Source organism: Myotis brandtii, unplaced genomic scaffold (genome assembly GCF_000412655.1).
Source record: "Myotis brandtii unplaced genomic scaffold, ASM41265v1 scaffold1028, whole genome shotgun sequence".
Taxonomy (NCBI): Eukaryota; Metazoa; Chordata; class Mammalia; order Chiroptera; family Vespertilionidae; genus Myotis; species Myotis brandtii.
This window is the reverse complement of record NW_005353448.1, coordinates 497,734-513,959: the sequence shown is the minus strand read 5'-3', so window position 1 is coordinate 513,959 and position 16,226 is coordinate 497,734. Positions and strand designations below refer to the sequence as shown.

General features: G+C 35.2%; 1 protein-coding gene across 3 annotated transcripts in view; it reads left to right on the top strand.

Annotated features, from left to right (window-relative positions):
- Positions 1 to 16,226, top strand: part of PCCA (propionyl CoA carboxylase, alpha polypeptide) — a 335,923-nt gene that overhangs the window by 27,637 nt on the left and 292,060 nt on the right. For all 3 annotated transcript variants that reach the window (XM_005856400.2, XM_014536076.1, XM_014536072.1), the window contains exons 4-5: positions 12,111 to 12,224; positions 14,036 to 14,089. In XM_005856400.2, coding sequence (XP_005856462.1) covers positions 12,111 to 12,224; positions 14,036 to 14,089 — 168 coding nt within the window. The remainder of the gene's footprint in view (positions 1 to 12,110; positions 12,225 to 14,035; positions 14,090 to 16,226) is intronic.

The following is a 16,226-nucleotide window of genomic DNA, read 5'->3' as shown; positions in this document are numbered from 1 at the left end:
TTTTTTTTTAAATTGATTTCAGAGAGGAAGGGAGAGGGAGAGACCGAAGCATCAATGATGAGAGAGAATCATTGATTGGCTGCCTCCACACGCCCCCTACCTGAGGATCAAGCCTGTAACCTAAGCATGTGCCCTTGACCGGAATCGAACCCGGGACCCTTCAGACCGCAGGCCAACGCTCTATCCACTGAGCCAAACAAGCTAGGGCATGATTTGTATACCGTTTAGTCCTTTTCTTTTCTTATTGAATTGGCTGGAACTTCCAGTATGATGTTGAAAAGCAGTAGTGAGAGGGAACATCTTTGCCTTCTTCCTAACCTTTATGGGAAATATTTGAGTTTTTCACCAGTAAATATGACGTAGCTGCAGTTTTTTTGTAGATAGTCTCTGTCAAGTTGAGAAAGTCCCCTCTATTTCTAGTTACTGAGAGTTTTTGTCCTGATGGGTATTGGATTTTGTCAAATTCTTTTTCTGCGTGTAGTGATAGGATCATGTGATTTTTCTTTTTTAGTCTGTTGATGTGGTAGATTACATTGATTTTCAAATGTCTAACCAGCCTTGCATGCCTGGAATAAATTCCACTTGTTTATGGTATATAATTCTTTTAATACATTGTTGTAGTCAAGTTGCTGGTATCTTTGAGGGTTTTTGCAGGAATACTCATAAGAGATATTGGTTGGTAGTTTTCTTGTAATGTCTTTGTCTGGTTTTGGTATTAGGGAAATTATGGCTGTATAAAAGGAGTTAGCAAGTATTCCTTCTGCTTCTCTGTCTTCTGAAAGAGATTGTAGAGAATTGGTATAATTTCTTAGTTAAATGTTTGGTAGAATTCACCAATGAAACAATGTGGCCCTGGTGCTTTCTGTGTTAGAAGGTTATTATTGATTTAATTTCTCAGGTAGATATAGGTCTATTTTTCTTGGTGTGAATTTTGGCAACTTGGAATTTTCAAGGGTTTGGTTCATTTCATCTAGGTTATTAAATTTGTGGGCATAGAGTTGTTTCTAATATTCCATTATTTTCCTTTTAATTCCATGAGATCTGTAGTGATATCTCATCTTTCATTTCTGATATTAGTAATTTGTGTCTGCTCTCTCTTTCTTAGTTAGCCTTGCTGGAGGCTTATAAATTTTATTAATTTTTTTTAAGGAACCAGTTTTTGGTTTCATTGACTTTCTCTATTGATTTCCTACTTTCAATGTCATTGATTTCTGCTTAAATTCTTACTATTTCTTTGCTTACTTAGTATTTAATATGCTCTTTTTTTTTTCTAGTTTCTTAAGGCAGAAACTTAGATTTTTAGATCTTCTTTTCTGATATATTCATTCAGTGCTATAAAATTTCCTCTAAGCATTGTTTTCACTATATTCCACAAATTTGTTGTGTTTTCATTTGCATTTAGTTAAAAATATTTTACAATTTCTTTTGAGATTTTTTCTTTGACCCATCTGTTATTTGGAAGTCTGTTGTTTACTCTTTAATCTTTCTGTCTTTTGGTTTTTTAGTTATCTTTGTTACTGAGTTCTACTTTAATTCTACTATGCAGACATTGTATGATTTCTATTCTTTTAAATTTATTAAGGTATATTTTATGGCCCAAAATGTGGTCTACCTTGGTGAATGTTCAGTGTAGAAGAAAGTGTATATTGCTGTTGGGTGAAGTAGTGCATAGAAATCAATTATATCCAGTTGATTGATGGTATTGTTGAATTTAACCATGTGTTCCTGATTTCTGCCTGCTGGATCCATCCATTTCTGATAGAGAGGTGTTGAGGTCCAGGTATGACCATGGATCACTATGTGTTTCCTTGCAATTTTATCAGTTTTTGCCTCATGTAGTTTTATGCTCTATTGTTAGGCACACACACATTATGGATTGTTATGTCTTCTGGAAGAATTGACTCCTTTATCATCATGTAATGCCATTCTTTATCAACTATAACTTTCCTTGCTTTACAGTCTGCTCTGTCAGAAATTAATATAGCAACTCCTGCTTTATTTTTATTAGTGTTAGCATGGTATGTTTTTCTCCATCTATTTACTTTTAATCTATATGTATCTTTATACTTAAAGTGGGATTCTTATAGGCAACATGTAGTTGGGTCTTGTTTTTTGATCCACTGTGACAATCTCTGCCTTTTAATTGGTGCATTTAGACTATTGACATCCGAAGTGACTATTGACATGGTTGGATTAATATTAACTGTATTTCTAACTGTTTTCTATTTGTTGCCCTTGTTCTTTGTTCTTATTTTAGTCTTCCACTCTTTTATTGGCTTTTGTGGTTTTGATTGAGCATATCATAAGATTCCATTTCTCTTCTTTCTTAGTTTTATTAGTTCCAACTCTCTAATCAAGCCTTCTTTCTGGAGACCAGCCCCCATCCTATGCTATCTAAGGGCCACCAGTCATTTTACTGCCAGACAGAAAGACACTCTTATCACTCCTGAGATTCCAAGGGTCTTAGCAGCTCTTGTGGCAGGAACTGGGTCAAAGATCAAATGTTAGAACAAAAGATGCTCCCAGTACACCTATCTATTAGGAAATTACAAGGATTTTAGGAGCTCTGTGTCAGAAACTGGGGGCAGAGACCAAATGTATATTTCTTCTTATATCGCAAATAAACAAAAACAATGGGGATATTTACCCTCCCTCTTGGGACTGCAGCTTCATTAATGGAGAAGAATGCTCTCTCTGAATTTTTTGGGTCCTGCAGGCTTCCATTTCTGCCACCTGTTGCTGTAGTCATAGAATTACTTCAGGGCTGGGGCACAAAGTAATTGAGCTTAAACACAAAACATAACAGCCTGGCTGGTGTGGCTCAGTGGTTGAGAGTCAACTCATGCACCTGGAGGTCACCAGTTTGATTACTGGTCAGGGCACATGCCTGGGTTGAACTCCAATAGGAGACATGCAGGAGGCAGTTGATCAATGTTTCTATCTCTCCCTTTCCCTTCCTCTCTCTGAAATCAATAAAAACATAAGCAAACAAAAATAAAAACAAAATAGAACACTCCTCCCCCTTCCAAAACCCAACAACCTTGGGGGATTCTGCAGTGTTGTGTTAGGAGATCCCTTTTCTTCTTGAGTCAGAAGTATAGGGCTTTTCCTGGAGTTCTCTCTGTCAGCACCCCAATGCCTACTCTGGATATTACGTTTTGTTGATTGGGCAGGGGGATCATGGAGGAAAGGAAAATGTTAAAACTCACTTCTGGTTTACAGTAATTTGAATTTTGTTCTCCCTTGATCTACCTATTACTTTCTTTTCAGAGTTTGCAAATAGTTGATCCATGTATTTTCAGTTCAGATTTCATAGTTGCATTCAGTGGGACAGATGGGGTGAAATATGCTTATTCCATCTTACCTGGAATTAAAATGGCCAGTGTGTTTCTTAAAACAACTATGGAAAGGAATTTGATGTAGCTGAATGGGTGTTTGTACCGTGTATATTATGCTATATATCCAATAATCACGGGAAAAGTTTGGTTAGTAACATTTGAGGAAAAGAAAGAAGTTTTCATTGTCAAGAGAACTACTTGTTAAGCTTCTTCTGAGATTAGTGGGAGAGAAAATTGAGTGTTTACAGCTAATTGCTTGAAATGGCTCAAATGCAGCAGCCTGCTCTTTATGATGGAGTATATAACATTCCTCCTATGAACGTTATTTTCTTTTCATAGAAGATAAACATTGAGAACCACTGACTTCCTGGTTAAAGTCCCAACTCTTTACTATGGCATTCAAGATTCCTTTCAACCTGGTTCCTTCTACTCTGTCATTCTCTTTCACCATTTTCTCTCATCAGTGCCTTCTTACCCACCTTAATATCACGCCATTTCACAGATTTTTGAATAGGCTAGGGCCTTGCACAGTTCTACATTTAAAAATATAATTCATTGATTTTTAAAGGAATGGACAGGGAGAAAGAAACATAGACCTGAGAGTGTAACATTGATCAGCTGCCTCCTGCACTCCTCCTACTGGAGATTGATCTGGCAATCCAGGAATGTGCCCTGACCAGGAATTGAACCAGCGACCTTTTGGTGCATGGGATGATGCCCAACCAACTGAGCCACAATGGCCAGGGCACATTTCTACAATTTTGAATGTGCTTTTTCTCTGTTGCTAATTCCCTTCTCATTTTTCCCCATTTATTAGAAATCCAGTTTTATATTTCAATAACCGATTCTTCATGAAACCATGCAACTTGTATATACTCTTCTTTATTACTTTTATTTGCATTTGGTATAGAATACCGTTATTTGTAGTTGACTGAACTCATGGAGGGGAGGGGACTGTGATTTGTCAGTCTCTTTATATCCTGCTGTAGCAATGTGCTTGTGATAAATAGAATGAGTCAGGAAAGGGAACGGGAAGTGTTCAGGGTTTATTTAATGGTAAAGGGATATGGTGGGTACCACATAGAATATTTAAATTAAAAAAAGATAGTGGAAAGCAGAGACCAGTATGGCATAAATGGAATTAGGAACTCATGTTTTTAGGGGAAATGTTTTGATTACTTTGAGTGTGTAAATAATACTCAGCTATTTATTTTCTTGGACTTTCTATTATATACAAATTTTGTTTTGGTGGGGCAGCTTTTTTTCTAGTTCTTTCTGTCCATAGAGCCAGCTGCCACCTCTATCAAAATAGGGTTTGTCTATCTTGTGTTGTCCAGATGTTAAATACATTTATTTACTCTTTCACACAGAAAAGACATGCCAATAATTGCACTAAGCATTCTTTCCTAAGCCAGCCAGACATTGGATTTGGAGAAAGGTTAAATTTTGAAATAAAAGACAAGTAGTTACAGCTTCATTAAACTACTTTTTCTCCCCTATACAGTACCAGGAGTTTTCAGGAGAGAGGAGCATTTGAGTGGTTGATTTTGTTATTTTTAATATTTACCTGAAGCTCTTGGTGAGAAACCAACCAATCATAGACTGTAAATCAAGGGTTTTTATGACTTTTGTGAACACAGGAGCAATACTGGATAATTTGGGAAGTGGAATCTGGATTAGAAAGCCAGCTTTTGGAGTTTCTCTGAATGCCTTGATAAGTAGAATAGGTACTATGAGAAAGATATCCACCATTAAAATGCATGACTAGAGGCATGGTAACGTGTGTATTTATGGTTGTAGTAAGTTAAGAACTGTATGCTCACTTTCACATTACCTTTTTTTAAATTTTCACCCAAGGAGTAAAGACATTTTTCTATTGATTTTAGAGTGGAAGGGAGGGGGAGAAAGGGAGATGGAGAGACAGGGAGAGAGGGAAACTTCGATGTGACAGATATATCGATTGGTTGCCTCCGACACGTGCCCAACTGGGGCAGGGATTGGACCTGCAACCAGGTAAGTGCCCTTGACTGTGAATTGAACCTAAGACCCTCTGATACGCAGGCTGATGCTCTGACCACAGAGCCCCACCGGCCAGGGCTCATATACCCATTTTTATATCAGATTAGATTCTCAATTAGGATTTGTTGATGTCATTCATGACAATGGTAAACTAACTGTTTGGTTTTAGAAAACTATATTATTTTTCTTTACAATTTTTGATTTTTTAATTAAAATAAAATACACATGCTATCTTTTCCTGGTAAGAAATGCAAACTTTAAAAAAAGTCCTTACTTCTAATTCAGGCTGCTGGGACTTCACTTCCTGTCCCAAATTCTCAAGGAAGAGAAACATTTAAAACAAACAAAAGAAAAATAGCAAACCAATATTCTGATGGAAAATGGAGGTGAGATTATGGTCCTAGAAACTGAGGAATTTCTGAAAGAGAGATAGCTGATGGGATCATTCAATAGAAAACCCCAGTCTAAAACATGGTTGCAAAAGCTGGGAGCCCCTCCAGGAGAGAACGATCCAGAGCAGGAAGGGGCCCTGGGGCAATTGACAGGAAGTCTGGTTAGGAAACCTCATTTTGATCATCCAGTCAGGTGATTCCTCCCTGAAAAGTGTCCATCAGCAGGGGGAATGAATGGTTGGGAAACTGGTAGAGCCATATCTGGGCATTCTTTGGTAGTTATAAAGGATGAGGTAGATCTCTACATATTGACAGAGAACATCTCTAAGACATATACAAGATTGAAGAAGACCATGTAGAATGACACATATAGCATAATAATGCTATTAATGGTTTAAAAATACCACACTAAAATATTTCATATTTTTATGGTTACATACATTATATAAAAGTGTATACCAGGAGTTCTCAACAGTGGCACTCTTGACCTTCTCCCCCCCCCCCCCAATTCTGTCATACAAAAGTAATCATGAATAAATGTGTCATGACGCTACACATTTAGTTTTACAAAATGAAATCAGAGCAAATGTAATATTTACTGACATAAAAAAGTCCATTTTCTAGGGATCAAATTGCTCTTGAGACTTTAGACACTTTATATAAAGTAGAGAGAAGGATTCTTTTCTTTTTTCTTCTTAAAAGTAGGATTTTATCTGGTTGTTTGAAAATTAATTCCTTCCAGTTCTTCAAATCAAGATTGATGCACTTGGCATTCCTTTCTTTAACTTTTCAGTCTATAAGGATAATTTGTGTTTGTTGGTAAAGCTAGAGAATTTGGTTAGGTTTGCTGCATACTGAAGTCTGGTCAGATTGTGTGAGTCACTGCTGTTCTCAGGCAAGAACACATTTAATCTTTATTTTGTCATCCTCCAGTGTTTGCATTGAAGGATATCACAAGGAAAACTCAAATATTCATGGTCATGGTAAATAATGCCCATGTAGTTACAGATCTTGTTGAAGTGATAGATTTCAAGAAATCTCACAGCATGAAAACAACTTCAAAGTTGCTTGTGTTCCCTATCTTTTTGGTTTGTACTAGTTTAGAAGGTATTTAAAAACTTTGACTCAGATCTGGTCTAACCTACTTTTTAACAGTAAGATCCAATTTATTTCATAAGGATAGGGACCAAGCACAGTATCTTTTCAGCACATCTTAGGCATCTAATGGACTAATAGAAAATTTTCCACAAATTCAAAGTTTTAAAATTCTGGTACAATTTTTAATCCAAGCATTTAAATTCATTTTTAAGATGTCAATAAGGTTGACTTTTTAAAAGAATATATATTTTATTGATTTTTTTACAGAGAGGAACGGAGAGGGATAGAGAGTTAGAAACATCGATGAGAGAGAAACATCGATCAGCTGCCTCCTGTACACCTCCTACTGGGGATGTGCCCGCAACCAAGGTACATGCCCTTGACCGGAATCAAACCTGGGACCTTTCAGTCCGCAGGCCGATGCTCTATCCACTGAGCCAAACTGGTTAGGGCGGATGACTTTTTTTTTATCCTGTAACTTGAAAAACACACCATGATACAAGTAATATTCTTCTCTTTATTTAAAGAATAAAAGTGTTCAAAATATAAAATTAAATGCTTGAGGAAGAAACTAATAATTTTTAAAAACTTCTTTTGGAAACTTTCCTATTGGAAAAGTTTATGAAGACTGCTTTACTTTGAATCTTAGTATTTAAATTGTTTTTCTTTTTGAAACTATATCCAGCAATATCTTAGTCAATTGATTAGTTTACCTTAGTTTAAACTGTTCATGATTGTTATATATATTTGAACTATATAAAAAGGAATTTATATTTTTTAAGATGTTGAACTTTTTGAAACATAAGTACATCTAGTCAGCTTGGTCAAGTAAGACATCCTTCAGAAAAGCATTTGTAGTGCTTGAATAGCTTGTTTTGTATTATTAAGATAAAGACATCACCTCACACATTTAGTACAACAATAACAGCAAAATTGAAATTGAATTTCAAAAGTTTTTAAACTATCCTTTCATAGTTGACTCATTCATAGCTCCTTGGGAGCTGAAGCAGCAGAGGATTCTAGTTTTTCATATCAAATGGCTTTGCCCAGCATTTTGCTAATACTGACCCTGGACTAGACTGTGGGATTGTTGAGCTTCTAATATACTTTTCTCCCATAAAGTAAGGTTTGTTTCTGAGAAATAGAAGAAAGGAAACCAACCAACCCTTTCTTTACAAAGAAAGGCATGTGTTTTGCCTTTCTTTGTAAAGTCCATAGGCAGTCTTGACCTGCTTTTGATGTTTAATTTATTTGAATGTTTATTCAAAAATGTTAGGCTTTGAGCTACATCAGTGATTCCCAAAGTGGGCGCTACCGCCCCCTGGTGGGCGCTGCAGCGATGGGGGGGGGGCGGTGATGGCCACAGGTGCATTTGTTTTAACTTTTTTTGTATTACCTTTCTATTCTGAGTTCAATAAATAGTTTTATAATTTCAAACTTCAATGTTTCTAATTTGCACCTTTCTTTACTATATTTTACGAAAAAGGTAGAAACATTAATACATATATCTTTCTGTTTAATTGCTATTAAAATTAAAAAAAAATTAATTTCCAGGGGGTGCTGAGTAATATTTTTTCTGGAAAGGGGGTGGTAGGCCAAATAAGTTTGGGAACCACTGAGCTACATTCTCAGTATGATTACAAAGAATTTGTGATAATGTAGGAAAAAATGTCCAATATGTTAAAAAACAAGAGGGTGCAAAATTATATATGCAGTATGGTTCCAAAAGTATATTTAGAGAAAAGACTGGGAGTGTATAAGTCAAAATGCAATTAGGATTCTCTTTCTTTTTACTTTTTGATGCATATTCATTGTAGAAATTTTGGACATATAAATATACACATATATGTGTGTATATATCTTTTCATTTCTTTCCCCCCATACAACCCTCAGTTCCCATATGTATTGCTAAGAGGAGAAGGTTTAATTTTGTGCAGTTAGACTTCTACCACGCAGACAATGGCTAAACAATGAAAGTTATTAAATAAATTTCCATTCACGTGTACATGAGTTAAGCTTTTAGTACATGACACTGTGCTGGAGGAGATTAAAAAAAAAAGAATTTTAAGACACAACTTCTGTCTAGCAGGACCTTATGATATCAGGGAGAAGAATGTGTAAATTATAACAGACATAAAATCTATAAAGCAGTCTAAATAACATTACTGGGCAGGATGCAATTAAATGGCCAAAATTTGTGCTAAGTTCTATTGGAGTTTAAATTAACGGAGATGAAGCTGAAGTACCTGGGAAAGACCTAGTAGTAGCAATGAAGCTTTAAGTGCATCTTTAATAATAGGTAATATTGGAGGGAAATAAAATATATATAGAATAAGTATGGATTTAACCTAAAATACGTTATCCCCACCTGGTTAATGCAGTCTTTTTAAAAATATTTTTTTATTGAACTTATTGGGGTGACATTGGTTAGTAAAATTATATAGGTTTCAGGTGTACTATTCTATAATATATCATCTATATATTGTATTGTGTGTTCATCACCCAAAGTTAAGTCTCCTTCCATCACCATTTATCCCTCCGTTACCCTTTTCTATCTCCCCGCACCCCTTGTCCCTTTAGTAATCACCATACTGTTGTCTGTGTCTATGAGGTGTGTTTTTTTTTTTTTTGGTTTGTTTTTTGCTTAATTCCTTCACCTTTTCACTCAACCCCCCCAAACTCCCTCCCCTGTGAGTGTGGTTAACCTGTTCTCTGCATCTATGAATCTGTTTCTATTTGGTTTGTTAGTTTATTTTGTTCATTAGATTCCATATATGAGTGAAATAATATGGTACTTGTCTTTCTCTGACTGGGTTATTTCACTTAGCATAATACTGTCCAGGTCTATCCATGTGGTCACAAAGGGTATGATTTCCTTCTTTTTTTTTTTAGCCAAGTAGTATTTCATTGTGTAAATATACCACAGCTTTTTTTACCCACTCATCTACTGATGGGCATTTGGGCTGCTTCCAAATCTTGGCTATTGTAAATAATGCTGCAGTGAACAAAGGAGTGCATATATTCTTTCAAATGAGTGTTTTGGGTTTCTTCAGATAAATTCCCAGGAGTGGAATCACTGGGTTATAAGGCAGTTCCATTTTTTATTATTTATTATTTGAAGTAACTTTATACTGCTTTCCATAGTGGCTGCACCAGTTATAATTGACCATAAAGGCGTGGGGGTTTTTCTGGGTGCTCTGTTCTATTCCATTGATCTGTGTGTCTGTTTTTATGCCAGTACCATGCTGTTTTGATTACTATGACCTTGTAGTATAGTTTGATATCAGTTGGTGTGAGTCCTTCAACTTTGTTCTTCTTTCTCAAGATTGCTGTGGCTATTCAGGTTCTTTTGTGGTTCCATATAAATTTTTGGAATATTTTTTTCTAGTTCCATGAAATATGCCATTGTTATCTTGATAGGAATTGCATTGAATCTTTAGATTGCTTTTAATGATGTTAATTTTTTCTGTCTATGAACATGTTATATGCTTACACTTATTTGTATATCCTTTAATACATCTTTGGTTAAATTTATTCCAAGGTTTGTTTTTTTATGCAATTATAAATGGGATTGTTTTCTTAGTTTCCTTTTCTAATTGTTCATTATTGGTGTATAAAAATGCAAGTGGTTTCTGGATATTTAGTTTGTATCCTGCTACTTTACCGAATTCATTTATTAGTTCTAGTAGTTTTTTTTTTGGTGGGATCTTTATTTATTTTTACTTATTTTTGTTTTTGGTGGGATCTTTAGAGTTCTATATTTATACAGTATCATGTGTTATTTTTTTAAAGGATTATTTAGTATTCAATGTCTTATAGAAAAAGACACAACAACAGTTATAGCAAAAAAAATTGCTACTAATAGGATCTGAACTGGGCACAGGTTAATAGAGGAGGGGGCATTCTGGTCTGAGGGAGGAGGAGCAATTTGAGTTTGGGAATAAACAAGGCAAAGACAACCACAAGGAGAGCCTTGCTTTGAACATGGAAATATTTAGGATCCCTGAGCATGGCTGTCTTTCCTTGAAGCAGATGTTTTTAAAGAGATTGCAGGATATGTGCATGTGCGTGTGTGTGTGTGTGTGTGTGTGTGTGTGTGTGTGTATACTGAACATATTAAGATATTGCTCTGTAAATCCTTCAGACATATCTTTTACCATTTAATACATAATCTAATTTTTTACTTCATTGGAAAATATGTTGAATTGATAAAGAAAAATCTGAGCTTTCTAAAAGACAATTTTCTTGGTTTACTTTTTTTGTAGATCTCATTTAAAACAAAGTGCTTCTTTAAAATTTATTTCACAGCTGAAGCAATAAGCAAAAGTATGGGCCACCTTAGTCTTTTGGTGGGGTAGCAGGGTGGATCACAACTGTCTAGGTATATGAATGTATTCCAATTTTTATATCTGCCTTATAAAATAAATTGAAACTGATCGGAAGTTCCTTAAACTGGAAAACTGTTAGGAAAAGCCATTTCAAAAATATGAGCGGCTTCATCATTTTAAAAGAGTAATTTCTTTTAGAAGCCGCTTACTCTTTTCGGTATTGAATGCCTAGCCTGTATTAAGCAAAAATAGATTTAAAACATTGTAAAGTGAGTAGTATTCAAAATGGAGCATATATTCCTTAGATTTTAGTAGATTTAGGACTTAATGCACATATCAGTTTTTTTCAGGAATAAAGGTAAAGTAGACAAGGATTAAATGTGAGAGTATTTAAATGATTCTCGAAATTTTCTGATTCATGTGTGATGATATTGAACTCTTTAGTCCTGGGCTTTAATTTGTGCATGGTGCTGACCTGATGCTGTGCAGGGACATTCACTGCATCCCTTCATTCAGTCCCTCTCTTTATCCCCACTTCCTGGGGAGCTAGCTTAGAACTGGGCATGAGCTCTTGTTATTAAAATATTGGGCGACCCTGCCTACATGTAACACGGAAGTTTTGATATAAGATTTATGTATAGCAGAACCAAATCGGAGGCTCTAGTTATTTGCTGTGATTTTACTTAATCAAATTGGTAGGGAATATTATGGAAATTATTTGGTTACACAGTGGATCAGGCTTGTAATACATGAACTTATGGTTAATATAGTTCCTGAGCTTATTGGTTCCATTGTAATTTTTTAGTGCATATCCAAAAAGAAATCTGACTCCATAAATGATACGTGAAACAATCATTGCAGTGTTGTGTGTATTTGTAGATGAGGTAGTTCTTTTTGCTGGGAGCATCTGCTAACGCAGAGGTTTGTCTCTTCAGGTTCACGTGAAGATGGCGGACGAGGCTGTGTGTGTTGGCCCCGCTCCCACCAGTAAAAGCTACCTCAACATGGAGGCCATCCTGGAAGCCATCAGGAAAACCAAGGCCCAAGCTGTGAGTCTAAACGAATCTCTCTCCTGCAGCTGTTTCATATGTAGTGAGCAGAAAGCTAGAGTTTGTATCTTAAAAAGGAAATAAGAAAGAATGATTGAAAATACTGTTGCAGTTAGTTCATGTCACATGAGTTAAATGTGGCTGAATTTGCTACTGGAAATCAAAGGCTTTGTGGCATCTGGCAGTGTTGGTCGCTGATCCTGCAGGTGGCTGCTGGATTCAGCTTTCACACCAGGGAGCAGTTTCAGTTCATTTCCAAATTTGCTAGGGGGAAAAAAAAAGAAATAGCAATTAGTTTTGAGTATTAACCCTTTCTATGTAATAAGAACATAAAAAAAAATTCTGTATTATAAACAGGATCCAAAAGGCCCCAGTTTAAATTCTATTTTAATCACTTAAAAACTATGTACACCTAGATATACTTCAAGAAATATAAACAATGTAATTGGTAATGATTTTACTTGGATTATGTCAATAGGTTACATATAACTTGCTTGGAGGAATCAGTAATTCTGCCCACCCCCATTCTGTTTGAATGAAGTGGAATCCAAGGAAAGATGGGTTTCTGACATCAGAAATAGTGTTTTGTTGTTGTTGTGTGTGTTTTTATGTCAGAACTAATTATATATAAGGTTAAAACTATGCAGTTATCTCTAAAATTGAATGAAAGCAGCTGACACCAGCAATTAACCTGGAGTGCTTCAATTAGTTTTCACATTTTTTTTGAAAGAAATGTATGTTTAAATGAGAAGCTGAATTTGTGAACCCATATTATGGATGTTTACAGTTTATTAGTTGAGTTAATGAAAGTAAAACTGTAGCTTGTCAGAATGCGATGTTTAGTTGAATGTTTATATAAAATGAGATTGGTGGGGTGAAGCTTTTATCCTGTGCTGCAGTAGTTTAAATTATTCTGTTGCATGTTTATAAATAAACCTTGGTTCAGAATTTAAAAATCTTGGATGTGTAGCTTCTTCTAGTTTATGATACCAGCCTCTTCAGGAATTTGACTTTTCTTATAGCAGAATTGTTTTACTGGAAACATATTCAATACTGACTGATAACAGAGTGGCTAAATTTATGTTTGGCCAGTGTGGTAGAAGCAAAAATCACTTGATAAGAACAGGATGGTAGAATTTAGACTGTAACAATGTGGCTTGCATAGCATAGCATAAAGAGGTGGTGGATGGCTAAGTGGGGTGAGGAGGAAAAGAAGAATAGATGTTAGAAGGAAAAAGCATTCAGAGTAAAAAGAAATAGTATAAACCAAACTTCCATTTTGGTTACATTTTTCAGAAACTGCTCATTGGTAAAGGCTGAGTACATTAATGTCAGGAATAAAATATGTTACTTGGCTTGTAACCAAGGTTTTGGAAAGTAGCAGTTCCTGGTACTGTAAAGGGAATGAAAAGTTTTTCAAATCTGTCTTGCAAAAGATTTTCTTTAACATAATTCTTTGATTCACCAGTTATTAGAAAAATTTTTAGACTTGTGGCCAAGGTTAGCCTCAGAAAACAGGGAGAGTGTGAGTTGTGTTGAATAGGTAGTCAAATGCAGGTGGACAGGTAGACATGCAGGTAGATGGCCCTCATTGTGGTTAGGACAAAGGTAATGTGCATGAAGTGATTGTAAAACAGGCCGTGTCTTGGAATCTGAGTCTGTACTCAGGAATGTGAGTGGGAGCTGATCACTATGTGAGAGAAGTAACCTTACTCAAGGGCCCTTGAACAGTAAACCCATAACTGCACTCTATATTTTGTTTGCTGTATTCTATGATAAAATTTAAAGTGCCTTTTGTTTTCATTTCTAAGGTGCATCCAGGGTATGGATTCCTTTCAGAAAACAAAGAATTTGCCAAATGTTTGGTAAGTTTGTAATGAACCAAAAACTGTTAATTTACATTTCAGAAAGCAGTGTAATGGAGTTACTTTTGTAAATATGGGTAGTGGTGAATTAGAGAATTTTAACTGACAAGACAATTCTTTGAAAATAGTTTGTGAAAAGTAAAGAGTTTTTATTTTGTAACCTGTCTTGATTTGAAGAGTAAACATGGAAAAGTTATAAAATCACCGTACACCTAATGAGTGACACTAGTTTATTATATATTGCCTTTGACTTTTAACTTTAAAAAATCCCAGTTTTCACTAAATATGTCAGGGTGTTCAGTGATTTATTAATTATTTTACCATGTGATTGGAATGTGAAGCCAGAATAAGATTCTGTTTTTTTTCCATTTTACTGTATATTGTGGCATTTAAGATCATATCTTACTACCTTCTCTATTTTGGGAAAAGTTTTATTACAATCTGAATATCCTCCTGATATCACTGTCCTGGTTAGGTGAATTAACCTGTATTTGCTATTAAACTGATTTTCCTGGTGTATTTATAACTACATTCAAGATGTTACTGAAACCTTAGTTTTCCGATACTAAAATATGATTATGAATAATGTTTCAAAAAGCTCATTAGATCAATTATTATTCTAGGTATTAGATTATCTTAGTTTATTATTCTAATATGTTATACTTTGTTTCTGTGGTATACTTGGTATTTTGTTCTGCCATGGATTAAAATTATTTATGAATGTAATCATTTTCTAGATAAAATTTTCACTTAAAATCTATAAATTTAATTTGGAACAATTCTAAAGGTCACGGAGTTCTATCTTAGAATTATCTATTTTAACCAATTTACTTTACTGATTAAAAATTAAGGCCTGGAGAATATAGTCAATAATATTGTAATAACTATGTATGGTGTCAGGTTAGTATTGGAGATATTGGGAGAACACTTTGTTAAGTATATGATAGACTAACCACTAGGCTGTTCGTCTGAAACTAATACAAAATAATATTGAATGTAATCTGTAATTTAAGAATAAAAATAAAATAGAAAAAAAAAATTTAAGGCCTAAAGAGATTGTGAGTTAAGGTCACACAGATGGTAATGGTAACAAGTGTCGGGAGAGGGCAAATTCGGTGGAACTACCCAAAGGTCCAGATTCACCAGGTTTTATGCAGTGTATTTACATTTTCCTATTTATACCTCCTTTTTATTTTTTATCTCCTTGTTTGAAATTTTGGCTTAGGTTCTGTCATTACATAAGAAAATAATTTCTATATAATACTGACATTTAAAATGTACTTGTACAATATCATGCGTTAAATTTAAGTTTGTATAAGTGAGGTGTCTCTAAACTATGGTTCATGGGCCAAGTGGGGCCTGCTGCCTGTGTTTGTAAATTAAGTTTTATTGGCACACAGCCATGCTTGTTCATTTACGTGTGGTCTGGGCTGCTTTTGCTCTACAACAGCAGAATTGCCTGGCTGTAACAGATCAAATAGCCTGTGAAGCCTAAAATGTTGATTGTATGGCCCTTTATAGAAAAAGTTTGCAAACTCCTGGTAAAAAGGAGTATCTGAGTCCCACAGAAGTTAAATGACATGGCCAATATATTTATTCATGCATTATCTAATCATTTAAAAAAATGCACATTTGCTATCTATCGGTATGTTCAAGGCATAAAAATGAACCAGATGTGGGTCCTGCTCATGAGGAACTCATCGTCATCTTGTGGAAAATAAGACAAGTGCATAAATGACTTCAATTCAGGGAAGAACATATTACGAGGTGTTTAAATTCTCCATAAATAAAGATAAGAAAGATTGTTTCTACCAGGGGTTTCATGTTAGAGAAAATAGTGTAGAATTTATGACTCCTCGCTTTCTCACTAATTTTCTTTCTAACCTTCTCCATTTTCCTTAACAGGGCTATGCCTCAGCCAAGCCAGACTTTGTGCTATTCCCAAACATGGCTGGCTCTTTCCTATTCCTTGCCTTTCATCATCACTCTTTCTCCAGTGTCCTCTCCTCCCACATTTCCACTTACTATCGATCCTTAGGGGCACAATTCACATGGGTACCCCTACCAAGACAGTTTTCCATATCCTTCTGGTGAGAACTAATCTCTTTCTTCTGTCTTCTAGAGCATTTGTTTATTT